This window comes from Cebus imitator, unplaced genomic scaffold, assembly GCF_001604975.1.
Source record: "Cebus imitator isolate Cc_AM_T3 unplaced genomic scaffold, Cebus_imitator-1.0 Scaffold93, whole genome shotgun sequence".
NCBI classification, from domain to species: domain Eukaryota; kingdom Metazoa; phylum Chordata; class Mammalia; order Primates; family Cebidae; genus Cebus; species Cebus imitator.
Genome location: NW_016107408.1, coordinates 4,543,577 through 4,554,747, shown reverse-complemented (window position 1 = coordinate 4,554,747; position 11,171 = coordinate 4,543,577). Strand labels below are relative to the sequence as shown.

At 59.3% G+C, this 11,171-nt stretch overlaps 2 protein-coding genes across 3 annotated transcripts in view; one reads left to right on the top strand and one right to left on the bottom strand.

Moving 5' to 3' along the window:
* The window catches only part of BTBD17 (BTB domain containing 17), a 6,858-nt gene extending 4,927 nt beyond the window's left edge, over positions 1 to 1,931 (top strand). The window contains exon 4 of the mRNA XM_037740999.1: positions 595 to 1,931. Coding sequence (XP_037596927.1) covers positions 595 to 1,669 — 1,075 coding nt within the window. The 3' untranslated portion in view covers positions 1,670 to 1,931. The remainder of the gene's footprint in view (positions 1 to 594) is intronic.
* Positions 1,932 to 2,762: 831 nt separating this feature from the next.
* The window catches only part of KIF19 (kinesin family member 19), a 29,139-nt gene continuing 20,730 nt past the window's right edge, over positions 2,763 to 11,171 (bottom strand). Inside the window, exons 9-20 of one of the 2 annotated variants that reach the window (XM_017535626.2) lie at positions 10,590 to 10,712; positions 9,182 to 9,347; positions 7,965 to 8,139; positions 7,625 to 7,823; positions 6,387 to 6,657; positions 6,185 to 6,306; positions 5,588 to 5,721; positions 5,243 to 5,348; positions 4,962 to 5,049; positions 4,030 to 4,427; positions 3,647 to 3,806; positions 2,763 to 3,406 (exon numbers count right to left, since the gene is read on the bottom strand). In XM_017535626.2, coding sequence (XP_017391115.1) covers positions 3,276 to 3,406; positions 3,647 to 3,806; positions 4,030 to 4,427; positions 4,962 to 5,049; positions 5,243 to 5,348; positions 5,588 to 5,721; positions 6,185 to 6,306; positions 6,387 to 6,657; positions 7,625 to 7,823; positions 7,965 to 8,139; positions 9,182 to 9,347; positions 10,590 to 10,712 — 2,073 coding nt within the window. In that variant the 3' untranslated portion in view covers positions 2,763 to 3,275. The remainder of the gene's footprint in view (positions 3,407 to 3,646; positions 3,807 to 4,029; positions 4,428 to 4,961; positions 5,050 to 5,242; positions 5,349 to 5,587; positions 5,722 to 6,184; positions 6,307 to 6,386; positions 6,658 to 7,624; positions 7,824 to 7,964; positions 8,140 to 9,181; positions 9,348 to 10,589; positions 10,713 to 11,171) is intronic. The other variant, XM_037740998.1, reaches the window with a different exon arrangement.

Below are 11,171 nucleotides of genomic sequence, written 5' to 3'. Positions count from 1 at the left end.
TTTTTAAGAGATAGGGTCTTGCTATGTTGCCCAAGCTGGTCTTGAACTCCTGGCCTCAAGCAATCCTCCCATCTTGACTGTTTAAAGTGCTGGGATTCCAGGTGTGAGCCACTGACTCCCACCTGGCCGGTAGCAAGATTATTCTCTTCTGGTTTTCACAATGACCCTGAGGGGTGTGTACCACTCCCCTTTTTCCTAGAGGATTGATTAGCCTAAGGGTCATTGAAGTTAAGTGGCTTGCCCACACTCTCGGCAAGGAGGAGGCAGGTCATGGATCCTGTCCAGACTGTAAACCCTAATGGCAGGAGCCACGTCCCTTTTGTTCCAGTCTAGAGCTGCTCGCCTAATAGAGGCAGTCAATGCGGCAATTCCTCCATCACAGCAGAAAGGGAAAGAAGGGCCTGTAAAGAAAGAATGGCCTGGAAGGGTCCCTGAAAGGAAAACACGGGAAGCCTTAGGGTGGGGCTTCCACTGTGTTTGCACCCGGACCACGAAGCTCCAACTGCAGGCCGGGTCCCCTGTGGACTCAGAAAAAGCTGTACTGGGAGGTGCGTGCCGCCCTGACCCCGCCCCACCTCTCTGTCTCTCCCGCAGGTACCTGTACTGCGGGGAGCTGACTGTGCTGCTGGCCCAGGCCATCCCCCTGCACCGGCTGGCCACCAAGTACGGCGTGGCCTCCCTACAGCGCGGCGTGGCCGACTACATGCGCGCGCACCTGGCGGGCGGCGTGGGCCCGGCGGTGGGCTGGTACCACTACGCCGTGGGCACCGGGGACGAGGCCCTGCGCGAGAGCTGCCTGCAGTTCCTCGCCTGGAACCTGTCGGCCGTGGCGGCCAGCGCCGAGTGGGGCGCCGTGAGCCCCGAGCTGCTGTGGCAGCTCCTGCAGCGCTCGGACCTGGTGCTGCAGGACGAGCTGGAGCTGTTCCACGCGCTGGAGGCCTGGCTGGGGCGCGCGCGGCCGCCCCCCGCCGTGGCCGAGCGAGCGCTGCGCGCCATCCGCTACCCGATGATCCCCCCGGCACAGCTGTTCCAGCTGCAGGCACGCTCAGCCGCCCTGGCGCGCCACGGCCCGGCGGTGGCCGACCTCCTGCTGCAGGCCTACCAGTTCCACGCCGCGTCGCCGCTGCACTACGCCAAGTTCTTCGACGTCAACGGCAGCGCCTTCCTGCCCCGCAACTACCTCGCGCCCGCCTGGGGCGCCCCGTGGGTCATCAACAACCCCGCCCGCGACGACCGCAGCACCAGCTTCCAGACGCAGCTGGGCCCGAGCGGCCACGACGCGGGCCGCCGGGTCACCTGGAACGTGCTCTTCTCGCCGCGCTGGCTGCCCGTCAGCCTGCGCCCCGTTTACGCCGACGCCGCGGGCACAGCGCTGCCCGCCGCGCGCCCCGAGGACGGCCGACCGCGGCTGGTGGTGACGCCGGCCAGCAGCGGCGGCGACGCGGCGGGCGTGAGCTTCCAGAAGACCGTGCTGGTGGGGGCTCGCCAGCAGGGCCGCCTGGTGGTCCGCCACGCCTACAGCTTCCACCAGAGCAGCGAGGAAGCTGGCGACTTCCTAGCGCACGCCGACCTGCAGCGGCGCAACTCGGAGTACCTAGTGGAGAACGCCCTGCACCTGCACCTTATTGTCAAACCCGTGTACCATACCCTTATCCGGACCCCCAAGTAGCCTCGGGGTCGGGGAATAAAGGCCTGGCTTAGGTGGTCCCTGTGGGTCTGGGAAGGGCGAGGCGAACGTGGAGGTGACAACAAGGCTGCTCCCCTGGATGACCAGGTGCAGGTCCCATGGATGGCCAGGTGCGGCTGCCTTCGGGCCAGAGTGGCGTCCAGGTGAGATGTGGTAGGCAAGATGGCTGGTTTCAAGAGCTGATTTCACAGCTGACTTGAAGGAATGTTCTCTGTCCCGAATAAACCGATGCTCAGAGTGGTAAGGGGATGATTGAACCACTCAGTTTCTGGGTAAAAACCACCCGGAGGGCCCCACAGTCAGGGGGTTTAGGGGCTTCACTGCCCTTTGTTGGGCTTTTCTCCAGCCCAGACACAGAACCAGGGCAGGTAAAAGCATCCACGTGGTCACAGCAACCCACCTGCCTGGGAGTCGAGGAGCACCGCGTTCCCCTTGCGGGAGTTTCCTCACCTTGAAGCTGAAGGACTTGGCAGTTTCTGAGCCCTGACCTCGAGGGGCAACCCCCTCATCCGGGTTGTGAGGCTTTCTGGCACCTGGGCCACCCCAGACCCTGACCTCTCCTGGGAGGGTGGCTGGGCAGGTGTGAAGTCCTGTGGGATGGGGCATAATGGACCTTGCTAGCCCCACCCTGGGGAGAGGCCTTAAGATCTAGAGAAAAAACCCTCTCCACCAGGTATTTGTAGGGTTGTGCTACACAGTGAGTGAGCCAGGGAGAGATGGGGACAGGGAGGAGGGGGATGGCGTCCTGTCGCCCAGGCTGGAGTGCAGTGGTGTGATCTCAGCTCACTGCAACCTTCACCTCCGAGGTTCAAGAGATTCTCCTGCCTCAGCCTCCTAAGTAGCTGGGATGATAGGCACCTGACACCACGCCCAGCTAATTTTTTGTATTTTTAGTAGAGAGGGTGTTTCACAGTGTTAGCCAGGATGGTCTCGACCTCATGACCTTGTGATCCACCTGCCTTGGCCTCCCAAAGTGCTGAGATTACAGGCGTGAACCACCGCGCCCAGCTGGTTCAATCTTAATCAGTCGTGACCACCCCGCATTCCAGACAAGGTTGAGTTTCCAACACAACCATCAAGGCCCAAACAGGATTTTATTGTTAAAAAGGAAGGGGGAGAAAAAGCCACTGCCAAGTATAAAACCAGATTCCCTCCCCACCCACATCCCCAATTGTCATGCGTGACGTGCCTGTCGGCACCTCCCCAACCATCCAGGATGCCCGTGCACCAGACATGGGCCAGGAGCCCCATCTCATGCTAGCTGCTTTCCCCCATTTCCAAGGCCGAGGGTGGCCTCTGGTCTGTGCTGGGTTTTGGCAATAGCATTCTGTCCAGGGCTGGGAGGCCAGGGAGCCCAGCATTCCCGACCATGTACCCTGGCCTCACCTCTTTTCCCTGGTGGCACTGAAAGCATGGGAGGGTTGGACAGACACCCCAGTTCCTGGGTCTCAGGAGCCCTGGCCTGCTGAGATCCTGAGCTCGTGCTCATCCTCCTGGCCATCCCCATCTGCCCAGCCGCCACCTCCCATGCCCTGCTAGCCCCCATTCAGTCTTGGGAGGTGACAGAGCCGGTTCCAGGCAGGGCCCCTCAGTTATGCCGGGAGCATCCATCTTTGCCATGGGTGCTTACGCTGTGGAGCAGGCGAGGCCCACGGGTAGTCCTCTGAGAACCACCAGCTGGGTTGGGGGGAGCAGCCAGGGGTGAGGAGTCTCCGGGGCCTGCAACAGGGAAAGGGGTAGGATGGGTGGTTTCGGAACGCCTCCCCGACTCCTCCTCCATCACCCAGTGGCCTCGAACGCTCTAGGGGCACAACCCCAAAATGCCAGTCCCATGAGTATTCTGCTAGAACCATGCTTCCAGCAAGGGGCAGCCAGAGGTGCAGGGAGGGCAACTTGTTGTCTCTGCTCCCTGGGCTGGCAGAGGCTTCCCCTCCTCCTCCCCTCCGTGCTGATACTGACCCGTGTTCTGGCTTGGAGGGAGTTTGACTTTGGCCAAAGGTAGTGTGACCTTTCCCAGGTGCCGGAGGCCAGGGGCTGGGTGCCTGCATGCTGGCATCCTGTGGTCCGAGGTGTGTTCTGCCTGATGGGGCCCCAGGAGGTGTGTCTTGGGACGGGAGAGCTGTGATGGTTGAACAATGGGGTGAGGCGGAGAGCAGCACAGGGATCTGCTACCGGGATCTGTCCCAGCTTCTACGCCAGGCTGGGGACAGAGGATCTGTGAAGGGTAGTGCCTCTCATAGTGCTGTAGGCTAGAGATGCCCTGGAGCCTCTGGTGAAACCCGGCCTTTGGGCCTTAGCTGCTATGGGGGTGCCTAGACACCTGCCCCTGTGCCCCCACTCACCCCTTGCCCAGTGACCTCAAAGGATCGAGACCTTCGCTTCCTTCTTTTTGCCTCCAGCGAGTCCTCCCTTTTCTTCCCCAGACTTTTCTTCTGGCCACGCAGCCAGGGCCCGGGGCCATCCCCATGATGCCCGATCGCCCGGGATGGGGCCTCGCCCGTGCTGCTGGAAAGGTTATCCTCACTGGCAGCGTGCTGCAGCGTGGGGCTCGGTGGACGCTTGCAGGCCAGTGGGCCTGGTGGCTGCGCGTCGTCACCCTTGCTCAGAGAGTGCAGGGACAGGCTGCTGCGCTCTGTCACGGGCACCAGGAGGGGTCGTCCCCTGGTGCCCAGAGCCCGTGAGCGCCGCCGGGCAGCTTTCACCGAGATGCACTTGGTGCCAGTCAGGATCTCCTTCCTCTCTGCAGCGGGACACAAGAAACACAACCCGAGATCAAGGCCACCTCTCAACACCCTCCTCTGACAGGGCAGACATGGGTCGGAGCCAGATCGCCTGGGTTTCAAACCCAGCACTGCCAGGGGTTTGCTATGTAAGAAACTTGGGCCGGTTCCTGAGCCTCGCTTTCATCTGTAAATGGGGGATGGTAAGACTAATGACATCAGGTTATTTCCAGGATTGGAGAAAATGGGTTCAACCCACATTATCCAGGGGGTAGAGAGTGAATCAATATTTGCTATTACAGTGATTACTGAGCGGGAAGGGCACAATTCTCCATGCCACATGTCTCTTTTCTGATTTCTGATTTTGCCCCCATCTCTCTAAGTGTCCTTGACTGACTCATCCTCAGGGGCAATGCTGACCTACAGAATGTGCAGCACCCAATGCATGGTTGCACTTGGCAGTGCAGAGGGCAGGAAAGGGCTCTGGGCTGGGTGATCTGAAGAGTTTAGACAAGGCCAGGTGGAGTGGCTGGGGCAGCGGAGGGCACACACACCTTTGCGGGACAAGGGGATCTCTGACAGGTTGTCGCTGCTGTCCGGCGAAGAGTTGCTCCAGCTGCCCAGGCAGTCCTGAGCGGGGACCTGTGGGATGGGGTGATTGGGGGGAGGAAACTCTAGAACACAGCAGGGACCCCATGCCACACTTGGGAGAGACAGCGGGGCTTCAGGCTGGTGCCGTTTGGGAAAGGCTCCATCCCAACGCTACTGTCCACCCCCACGTCCTGCACCACCTGCAGCAGATCTTGTGGGGCCATCAGGGGTACTGAGAGCTCACCTCCTGGGTCACCAGGCTGCTGAGCTGGATGGGAGGTGGGGTGGGCACAGAGGAGCTTTTTGCCTGCCAGGCCCCAGTACCAGGCTTGAACACGTGGTGGCCTTCACTGAAGTTGGCAGAGGAAGACGAGTGGCTGTAGACCGGGCTGTCTCACAGAGGTCCCACCCCCGCCCCAGGGGAGAAGCTGTTGGTGTGAAGGGAGAGGGAACCCAGGAGTCCTGGCTCTGGCCCTGGGCCCCTCCTCCCTCTCATTGCTGCCTCATATTTCCCATTTAGCCTTAGTCTGGGTTGGCCTCTCTGGAACAGGGCACAGGATGGGGCTGCGGCAGGTGGCCCCCGTCTCACCTCTCTGTGCTGAGGGGAGGGAGGGTGCTGTTCTGCAAGCGCTGGGCATCAGAGCTCAGTGTCTTCACACTCTCCAGGTCAGAATCCGGGGTCAGTGAGGTTCCTGCTGGAGTAATTTTGGGCAAGGAGCTGTCCTGGGGAGGAGGGAGCCAGGGTGGACAGTTAGAAGATTTGGTCCTGGACCAGATTAGCACAGAGTAACAAAGGCTCATAGAGTGACAAGGACTGTAAGATGGCCTGGGAGCCCCAGAAGAGCAGTGGGCTTGTGTTTGGGTCCTTGGAGTTAAGCTGTGGTCTACTAGGCATCCCCAGTGGCACTGCCTGATGGCTTGGTCTCCTGGGAGGGCACCTGGGGCCATTTGTGATATCTCAGATGGCCAGCCCTGACCCTCAGACCCTGAGTGGGGACAAGGGATGAAGATCAGTACCCAGGGATGGAGGTCTGGCTTTGGGAGTTGTAAGAAGGAAGGAAGTCAACTCCCTGGGGTGCCAGCCAGCCGGGTCCTGTCCCTTCCAGCTGCCTGCAGGCATTGCCTTGGTCATCAGCCGCTCCCCCGCGCATGCGCCCATGTTCAGGCCGCCCAGGCGCCCACTCACCTGCAGGACCCTGGAGGCCAGTTGGTCCATAATGGTGGCCCGCTCCAGGCTGCCCTCTTCCAGCTCCCGCAGGTACACTTCATAGAGCTCCTCCAGGCGCTGCGGGACGGCCAGGTTGTAGTCTGCAGGGGGAGGGGCAGGGCTCAGCGCGTGCCCGCGGGCCCCCCGCGGGTGGCTCAGATGCGCGGGGCACGGGCCCTACCGTCGATGATCTGCCGCTGACCCTGGATGATCTCGTCGCAGAGGCTGCGGTGCTGCTCCAGGCGGCGCACGGCCTCGCGGCGGTGGCGCAGCGCGCCGTCCCGGAGCAGCGCGTGCGACTGCATCTCGGTGTTCTCCACCTCCAGCTCGTGCACGCGGCACAGCAGGCTGAGCACCTCGCGCTGCTCCTCCGAACCGATGCGCCGCGGCAGCGTCTCCTCCAGGCGCCGGCCCCGTGCGCGCAGCTCCCGGCAGCGCTGCTCCAGCGCCAGCTGCAGGAGGCGCAGGTCAGCAGGGAGAGGGGTCCGAGCCGCCTGTCCAACCTTCCTCTCCCCTCCAGCTCCTGGACTCCAGGCATCTCCTGGAGCTCCAGGCTGAGGCCCGCGCTGAAGCTGCATCTTTGGCCTTACAACCCTGGACAGCTCCAAGGTGGCCCCTCAGTGTCCACTTTCTTGCCCCTCTAACCACAACCCACCCCTGGAACCAGCCTGGGGGATAACTGCTCAACCCCAGCCTATCTGACGCCCTCAGGGCTCATGATACCCTAAACCTCCCTGGTCTGGGTATGTCCCAGAACAGAAGGCAAAGATCTGTTATTGGGAAAAGCCTAATTATTATTATTGTTTTTGTTGGTGGTGGTTTTTTTGTTTGTTTTGTTTTTTCTTTTACTGTACTTTCAGATCTATTATTTTTTGAGACAGGGTCTTGCTCTGTCACCCAGGCTGGAGTGTAGTGGTGCTCCCCCGGCTCCCTGCAACTTCCATCTCCCAGGTTCAAGTGATTCGTATTCCTCTGCCACCTGAGTAGTTGGGATTACAGGCTTGAGCCACCACTCCAGGCAAATTTTTTTTGTATTTTTAGTAGAGAGGGGGTTTTGCCATGTTGGTCAGGCTGGTCTCGAACTCCTGGCCTGTGATCTCAGCCTCTCAAAGTGCTGGGATTACAGGCATGAGCCACTGCGTCCGGTCTGGAAAACTCTAGTGATAACATTAGCTACCATTTTTTGAGTCCTTGGTATGTGCCAGGCATTTATGTAATCTTCCCAACAACCCCATGAGAGCTGCACCATGGACTGCCCCATTTTACAGGTGGGGAATGTCACGCACAGAGAGGTTAAAGAACTTAACAACGTCACACAGGATTTTCGGTGTGAGCTCCCAGGCCTCACTGCAACCCCCGACCCCGGCCCCTCCACCTTGCCTCTCAAACCCACTCTCCCTGTCCCCAAACCCTGGACACCTTCTGCTTGCGAAGCTGCTTCTGCTCCCCCACCAGGGCTGCGATGCTCTCCCGTGCTGCGGCCACCTCGGGCGGCTCCAGGATGTCTGGCTGGTCATCGCCTGTGTCTGAGTCCTTCTCGCTGTCATCCTTACTGTAACACTCCTTCCGCTGCTCCTCCCGCCATTTGAGGGCCCGGCGGGACTTCTCGTGCTTCCAGCTGCCGCAGCCCCACCCGGAGAGACAGGGCATTCAGGCTGGGGGTGGGGTCGGGGGCAGGACAGTGTGCAGCCACCTCTTGTGCTCCTCTGGTCCCAGGCGCAGGGGTGGGACCTGGAGGGTCCTGGGGTGGGGGGCTTACCCGGCAATGGTGAGCAGGTGTCGGGAGGTGTCAATCTGGACTTCCATGTCGCGGTTCTCCAGCTCCAGCAGGTGCCTGCGCACATCCATCTGCTCCTGGAAGGCGCTGACAAGCTGCTCCCGAAGCTGTCCCATGCCGGCCTGCTCACCCTGTCCGCTGTGCAGCTGAACCTCGGCTGCAGGTGGGTGAGGGTGGCGAGGTCAGAGGAGAGGGCAGTTTCAGCTGGAAAAGTCTGGGAACACCTGGGGCCCTCCCCTCCCTTTCTTCCCTACTCACAGCTCCCACTTTCTGGCCAACTTCTTCCTCCAGGAAGAACCCCTAGATGACTACATCCGCCCACACCCCACTCCCACATTGACTCTTCAAGCTGCCACCCAAAAGTGATTCCGAGCTTCTTGGTCTGAACTGGCTTTCTGCTAACCCTTATAGCACCTCTGTGCCAACTACAAAAAGGTGCCCTTAGAAACTTTACTGTCTGTGGCCAAACACGGTATTTCATGCCTGTAATCCCAGCACTTCGAGAGGCCCAGGTGGGCAGATCACCTGAGGTTGGGAGTTGGAGATCAGCTTGACCAACATGGTGAAAACCTGTCTCTACTAAAAATACAAAAATTAGCCAGGTATGGTGGTGGCTGCCTGTAGTCCCAGCTACTCGGGAGGCTGAGGCAGGAGAATTGCTTGAACCTGGAAGGAGGTTGCAGTGAGCCTAGATTGCAACATTGCACTCCAGTGTCTGGGCGACAGAGCAAGACTCTGTCTCAAAAAAAAAAGGTTTACTGTCTGCTTCTTTCTTTATATTAGTATTTTTTTTTAAAGAAGCATTAGTGTCTGTTGGAAAACCATCATAGCAAATATGCAGGTTTACAAGGAAACGAAGCCCATTCCGGTGGTGCGTGGGTGCCCCTTCAGCCCTACACCGCAGCCCCCAGTGCATGCGCTGCGCAGCTCAGTGCTCATGTGCCTCTCCGTCTCGGGATCCCACCTACTCTTCCAAGGTGGGGTTGTAAAATAGGCTGTGATCTCTGGCAACTGTCTGAAGCAGAGATCACAACCCCATTTTATAGTGGAAGGCTAGGAAGCTCAGAGCTGGTGAGTGCCTAGCCAACCACCCAGCCAGAAAGAGCCTGAGTCTGGACTTGAACCCAACACGGCTTGATCCCAGAGCAACGTGAGTCTGCCTGGAGGGGGCTGCCACTCATACAGACCCGCAGGCGCACCTTGGATGTGGCGAATGTCACCCCGTTCCTGCCGGCCCCGGGCCTGGCCCCGCCCAGCCTGCTGGTCAATCTTGCACTTGAGTCTCTGGATCTCGCCTCGCAGGTCGGCGATGATGCTGGTGTACTGGGCGATGTGGTAGCTGACGCTCAGCAGGTTCTGTTTCACCTGCAGGGAGCACAGTGTGGAGCCAAGGCGGGGTGCAGTCACCCCAGGTCCCGGCCTCGCCCCTGTGCACTCACTGAGGCCGCCTGTGGGGTGTTTCTTCCCCTGCCTCTGCCAGTCTTTCTGGGTGACAGTAATGGCCTTGTTTCCTCCACTTTCACAACCTCCTGCCCCACTCACTGCTAGATCCCATCAACCTTCAGTGGCTGCCTACTGCCTATGGAGGATGTCCTCATTCCTCCACCCCCATCTCTCTGATTTTCTCTGGGCTCATTGCCCCTGCACCAACATCCTGCTCCTGTCGAAAACCCGTCCTGTTCTTCCATGCCCACCACGGATGCCAGCCCCTTCCTGCCTTTGGAACCTCTGTCCTCCCTGCTCTTACCCTTCTAGAATGTCCTCCCAGCCTTCAGGGTCCCACTCACAGTCTCCAGAGAGTTCCACTCGACCCCACCATCCCACCCCTGCCTCCTGTCCCTGACTTGCCCCAGCATCTACCATTGGCATCATTTACCTGCTATTCATAACATTCTGAACCATCAGTGAGCTGTTTCAAGAATGTGTCTCCCGTCCCCCATTGAGGGGCTGGAATAACACTTAAAGCTTCTAGGACAGAAGCTGGCAAGTGTTAGAGGTCAGGAGAATGTTCCCTGCATGCTCTGCATTTATCTATTCCCTCTCCTCCGCACACAAACGGGCGGAAATCGGTTTCTAAGTGGATGGCAAGTGTTCCCACGTGCTTACAGATGGGTGAGGACATGGACTTGGAAACAGGGCAGATCTAGTTTCCATCCTCAGCGCCATCACTGGCCAGCTGGGAAGTCGCCTGACTTCCTTAAGCCTTGCTGTTCTAATCCGTATAATGGGAACAGCAGTAACACCTGCTTGGTTTTGAGGATCAAAGAAGACAGCATGTGAAAGGGCTCAGAGCAGGTGCTCAGTGAAGCCGGCCTCCTGTGATAACCGTCCTGAAGAGGCGCTTTGGAAATGCAAGAAGACAGGGTGAGGCAGGGGGAGCACAGACCTGGAAATGGAGGAAGCGGGGACCCTTGGGAGCTGTGGGCTTCCAGGCAGAGGAGCAGGTTTGGAGATGCAGGGAAAGCGTATAGGTGACAGAACTGAGGAATGAGGCCAGTGCAGCAGTGGCTGGTTCCAGAGAGTGGGGTGGGGTGGCAGGGATCAGCCCAGGGGCTTGAATCTCAGCCCAGGAAGGTGTGTCCTGGTGGACGGTCCAGGAGCCCTCACCCTAGTCTTAATGTTCTTGGCCCGGCCGGCGTAGGTCAGGGTGTTCCGGGACTCCTCAAAGGCACTGCTCGCAGGGCTGATGTGAGCGATCATCACTGTGCGGCTGTTTCCCCCCAGGGAGTCCTGGATGGGAGGCAGCTGAGGTCAGCGGGGACTGCCTCCCCAGGCCTTCCTTCTGCCAGGCTGCTCATGATGGCGAGTGCAATCTCTCTCTCTCCCATACTCATGAGAGCCGGCTGCTGGGCATCACATGGTGGGAAGCTTGGGAGGAAGAAAGCCCTGCTCCAGCCATTACCAGCTGTGTAGCCTTAAAAAGCTCCTTCTCCTCTTTAGTTCTCTCTTTTTTTTTTGAGACAGATTCTTGATCTGTTGCCCAGGCTGGAGTGTAGTGGTGCTATCTCGGCTCACTGCAACCTCCACCTCGCAGGTTCAAGCAATTCTCATGCCTCAGTCTCCTGAGTAGCTGGGACTTTTGTATTTTTAGTAGAGACGGGGTTTCACCATGGTGGCCAGGCTGATCTTGAACTCCTGACTTCAGGTGATCCACCTGCCTTGGCCTCCCAAAGTGCTGGTATTACAGGC